Source organism: Dermacentor silvarum, chromosome 7, assembly GCF_013339745.2.
Source record: "Dermacentor silvarum isolate Dsil-2018 chromosome 7, BIME_Dsil_1.4, whole genome shotgun sequence".
NCBI classification, from domain to species: domain Eukaryota; kingdom Metazoa; phylum Arthropoda; class Arachnida; order Ixodida; family Ixodidae; genus Dermacentor; species Dermacentor silvarum.
This window is the reverse complement of record NC_051160.1, coordinates 37,816,066-37,821,714: the sequence shown is the minus strand read 5'-3', so window position 1 is coordinate 37,821,714 and position 5,649 is coordinate 37,816,066. Positions and strand designations below refer to the sequence as shown.

At 42.7% G+C, this 5,649-nt stretch overlaps 1 protein-coding gene across 1 annotated transcript in view; it reads left to right on the top strand.

The window, feature by feature from the left end:
* The first annotated feature begins 3,846 nt into the window (after positions 1-3,846).
* The window catches only part of LOC119457925 (papilin-like), a 75,639-nt gene continuing 73,836 nt past the window's right edge, over positions 3,847-5,649 (top strand). Inside the window, exon 1 of the mRNA XM_049670550.1 lies at positions 3,847-3,950. Coding sequence (XP_049526507.1) covers positions 3,890-3,950 — 61 coding nt within the window. The 5' untranslated portion in view covers positions 3,847-3,889. The remainder of the gene's footprint in view (positions 3,951-5,649) is intronic.

Sequence of the window (5,649 nt, the reverse complement as noted above, 5' to 3'; positions counted from 1 at the left end):
AGCAGTGAAATACCATAGCCACAGAGCTACTGTGATGGGTTTCAAAGTACACTGTGCGTTTCTTGCGCACCTTATCTGAAAGTGCGTGCGAGCCAATGTGGAAATATGCCCTAAAGTACTATTGACGTTGCGCAGTCTGTTTCAAAGGCGGCGCAGCGTCAGTGACAACGAGCTCTTTATTGCTCCGCCTCTTTCGCAGAAAAAAAAAGAAACTGAATATAAGCGGAGACCATGCATGTTCCTTTGAGTTGCAACCACACGCGAGCGTTTTTGCTCACATTTGCTGAAGGCAATGACAGGGCCGCAAACTCAACTGTCGGAGCCGTATTCGTTGATGCAATGAAGTCAGATGTGTTCATACTCGAAACAAGTATGTCGTATTATGAGGATATTACAGAAAAGACACTGGTACATGCAAAATGGTTATGGCCGTATATTTAGACACGTAAAATGCATTCTTGAGGCCCGTTCCTAGCACTACATCAAAAACAGTGCAGCGCATAAGACAAAGAAGCAGCGTTACCTATGTAGGCTCTTGTCTGCGCCCCCCTTCTGTCCATGCTATTATCGGACGCAGCCAGACAATGGCAAGCTTTGCAAATTTGGCCCGTGTTTTCTTCTCGCGTGCACTGCAACAATTTGAAAGTATATTTAGCCCTTCTTTTTTTCGCATGCCATAGCAGTTGCCAAAGAATAACCTGCGGATACATTGTTCTCTGCCATAGCCTATAGAAATGCCACACCGGTTATAGAACATAAACCAATGTTGTCAGAGAGTGATGGGGAATCTCCATGCGCGGCAGGTTTCAAAGTTTATCGTGGGTTTCCTGCGAAAATATGTGCTGTATTTGTAAACAAGTTCAAGGACAAGCAATACAAAGTAGCTTTTTATTCATCTTTCAAACTTTAAGTACTATTTTATTTCACAATTTATTTTACAGTACATTAACATATCTGACCAATATATCAAAGACCAATGATCAATAGCTCTGGTCATTGAATACTGGAAGACATACTGAAATTAATCTTAGTTATTATGCTGTCGAAGACGGTAGAAAATTAGGTGGGGTGATGAAGTTAGGAAATTTGCAGGCGCAAGTTGGAATCAGCTACCGCAAGACAAGGGTAGTTGGAGATCACAGGGAGATGCCTTCGTCCTGCAGTGGACATAAATATAGGCTGATGATGATAATTATTATGCTGAAGGACTCCTTCTAGTCTACTGATCGATTAAAGTGCACGCCTTTAGCTGTCGTTTAAACTTTAGTTGCAGAAATGCGTTATCACGTTCAAGTTATACTGTAGGCTTCTACGCTAACGGATTTCAGAAAAACTTGATGGACTATGACAAACTTTGCTTCTAAATTATTCTTTCCAGTACTAGACACATGAGACATCTAGTTCATGTTCTGTCACAACCTGAAATAGGCATGTAAAAGTGCGATTATGGAAACCTGATCATTTCCTAGCCTAACCTTTTTCTTTAAGATGCATAGCAAACAAAATGTCAATTATCCAAACAAAAAAAAATGTAAAAGTTATTCGAATAGGTCTCTGAGCAGGCCTGATGATCGTGAGTTATTGTCCGCTTTGAAACGTGGCGGTGACAAATAGTGACCTAGCCTGCTTGAGTTAATCTGGTCGTCGAAATGTGCTTTTCATTCTAGTATTTTTGTATGCATCTCTTTCAATTTTCTTTCTCTTCCTCACAACTTCTCTATCTAGCTTGTACCGCAGCCTATGCCTATAAGAGATCGCTTAGTATCAATCTCTTCTCTGCTTCTTTTTCACTGGTAATTTAAACGTCTCTTCCTTATCTCGACTGCTGACCGGTTGATGCTTCCGTGCACTTTAAATCAAAATGATTCTGGAAGGTGCACGTTACCCACGGCTCTCACTGCGGGAATCCCCTTGCATTCCATTAGAATGTGCTGAGTGGTCTCCGGATTTTAGCATACACATGCCTCATCTTGTGGTGAGTATATGCTGCAGTATATAGCAAAGGACTGCTTTAGGGAAAATTATTATCTTTATCAGGGTTGGATTCCCGTTTTTGCACTACCAGTACAGTGAGTTTTTGCCACCCAGCCGGTAAGGAGGGAGAGGAGTGAAAGGTGTACGTTCATACGGCCGGAAAGGGAGAAAAAAAAGAACAGGAAGCACTCGCTACAATCTGACGCCCAATCTCGCGCAATCGGAAGACATGGTTTGCTCGTGAACGAGTGCATTACAAACATCTTTAAAGGACGCTACTTTGTTTACACGAACATTGCCAATAAAGGAACACTTCTGCGAGAAAGAAGCACTTCACAACGGCACGCCGTGCACTGACAGCCGTCGATAGGGTGATGGGGTGATGGCCGGTGGCGCTCGCAGTGGAACTTGTGACCGACATCTCATTTTCACCATTGTAACTACATTTACACAACTAAGCAGTGTGTAAATAAACAGAAAGAAATCAAAGCACCTTTCCTAAAGATGGACGGTTGAACGCGAAGCTTTCTCCCATGAAAACTGAATCAAATTCCAAAGCCAACGACCATGCAGTGAAGCCAACAAATGCTCAGCGACACGATGCGATGCATATGTTATTTGATTGCTTGTTTAGGATAGTATTTTTTGAACGTTGAAGTTGAATGAAGACAAATTTTGTTAAGTGAGTGAGTGAGTGAGTGAGTGAGTGAGTGAGTGAAATATCTTGATTTAGGTCCAGAGAAGACGCAGGGAAGATCCCGTGTCACCCGGCTTGTCCCACGTAGGGACCGCCAAGCCGAGCTTGACGGCCCAATCGCGGGCACTCTGGAAGGCCAGGGTTTGGTCGTTGAGTTCGGGGCTGCCCAAAAGTGTTTCGCCGGTCATAGAGTAAGATGTGTTCATGTTTGCGTACGCGCCTATGACACCATGCTTGTTCATTGAGTTAGTATGCGTGTGTTTACAAGTTTATACGGCCGATAAAACTACTATCCTTACTTTGTATAGCTGCCCACTAATTTGCTATCCTAATCGGTGCTTCGCCTTTCGGGCGATACCTTGACTTTTTTTAGAAGAACCCGGAAAGTAAACACTCTCTCCTGATCGGCGCAGGGGCCGTGACAGTAGCGCAACGGGACTAATGGCGGTTACGTGACTCAGGCCTTACCTAATCGAGAGATGACCAAAACCAGCCCACTTTTGAGCTCCTAATTGCTCTAACGGCATCATGTTCTCTTATTCCAGATTACTGTGAGAAATATGGACCCTGTTTGATATGTCTGCAACGTACAAATAAATACAAAATGCTGTTCTTGAGAATTGCTACGCCATAATTCTGCTACGTAATAGATGGAAAATATTTCTTCCAATGTATCAGTTAAATGAAGCACCTAATTAATAGATATACGTATGTTTAGAGTAACAGTCTGTTTAATTTATATTGTGAAACCTTCTATACATTGATCTTGGAAGTTTCTGCCATACCCCATCTCCCACTTTCTAACGTATATTATATGCAATGGCTCATATTCAGAAAAGATCGCAGTTTGTATCCTTTGAACAGTTTACCCTGTCTGTTTTCGCAATGCTTCTTAAATGACAACTGTTCTATTAATACCTTTAGTTCCTGCGGTCTAAAAGCACACAAACACACGCAGAAGAGCGCAGAAAATGACCACTGTTTGTTTCATTCATCAACCGCAATCTGACAACCTTCATCTCTTTGCGAAGCTGTCAAGCTTGCAGCTGCAGAAGGAATACACGCGTATTGAAGTGTTATTGTTGTTTGAGGTTGCTGAAGCATTGGTTTCGTTCTTTAAGTGAGTGTATCAGTGCGCATGCTTTAAAAACAAATGCACTCAGCAGTTACAACTATCTGCTCCTCTTGACAAGGCTTGCTTCAGACCATAGTGAAGCAATGAGGATTCTCCTATCTTCCTTTCTAACCTACTATGTTGTTTGCTTCATACCAACGGATGGTAAGCTGTGACAATAACACGGTGTCATATTTGTCATAATGGATTTTATTTACCTATTTCATCAGTACATGGACTGGAAACAACGCTGCAATTTTATGAGTGATTAGTTTACGGTGTGCCTGGGAAAGACTGTCACAATACTAGTTTGTAATACATTTATGCACAATATAAGACTGCTACGTGTGCCAATTACTGGGAGTGCCTGCAGCAGCGAATCTGCTTTGTACGGCACTAGCTACCGTATCCGGTACATTCCTGCGTATGCATTTCCTTCATTTACGACTCAAAGACGTAAAAGAACGTTATCTTGACAAGAGTTGATCTTCTGCCTTGTTGATGTGGGAGTGCAAGAAATACATATCACTTTACAAAACAGTGACAAAAAGTGACCACACAACATGTTCTGCTCGCCCTCTTCAGCACCGTCTTTTCAAGCGCTTAGTCATTAACATGTCGCATTGGAAGGCAGACATACGTGTATGTGTATAACCTTATCTGAAACGTGCGCATTGCATGATGGTTAGCAATGAGTTTATTGCTTCTTGAAGAGGGGAACAGTGTCTGACATTTAGTGTAGAGCAAGTACTTCCTTAGTTGCGCCTCCTTTGCCAGTGGCAAAAATAACAGGCAAAAAATAACAGGGTGAAATAACACCGCCAAAAATAACAGGGTGAAAGAGAAGGAATGAATGGAGGGGATTGTCAAATGCGAGCCCGGTAGTTCAATATAGTACTCTGTTTTCATAAAAAAATGCAGATGCCACGCGCAGTGGGAATGAGTTTAAGCTGAATATTAGTTTCTGGTCGGAAAGAACGCTCTTCTTGCTCAACAACAATATGCAATTATAGGGCACGTGACAATTTTGGAAACATTTTCACGGAAAGACACCCAGCTCAGCATAAATGTGTGAAACTCAAACTTGTGGATCACACATATGAACACAAATGAATTACGACAACATGAAGACATTGAAACCACGGCTATGGAATGGAAACGATGGCATGACGGCGAGTATTTGACAAAAATCTCATGAATGACGACGACTGACGACAAGAAGACAACTGTATGACAGCGATACGATGAATACGGTGGAACAACGATGAGAGCTCGACGACGACATCTTCACGAAAATGGCATGATCACAACTTATGACAACGATGCGTTGACGAGGGTGGCAGGACACCAATTGGATGAAGATGCCTAAATCATGATGATGGAACAAAGAAGTCGTCATGACGACGACCATATAACCAGTAATGCATGACGCCAATAATTTGAGAAAACGCTATAACGTCGATGGCGGGGAAATGGCGTCGTTAGGACGACAGCATAAGCACACTGCGATGACTATGACAGAATGAAGGCGAAAAGCGACCGTGACCGTATAAGGATTAAGGCGGCATGAAGATGACGACATGACAAAATTGGATGGCGATTAAGAAGTACTAACGATGGTAGGATGGTGATACAACTGCAATAGGATGAAGACGACGATGTCTGTTTAACATACCATACACCTTCAAGAGCATGTTAAAAAAAGCCGAGGGCACCTAACCACTTCTCATTAGTTGTGAATTCAAATGCATTAGTGTCCAATTGCACGCCGCTGAGCGGAGCGGTCCTTCTAGTTTTGGGCTGTGAGTAATGTACCATAGCGGTACGGGCTGCCCGAGCCAGCAAGCAGCAGCAGCCTGCAGTG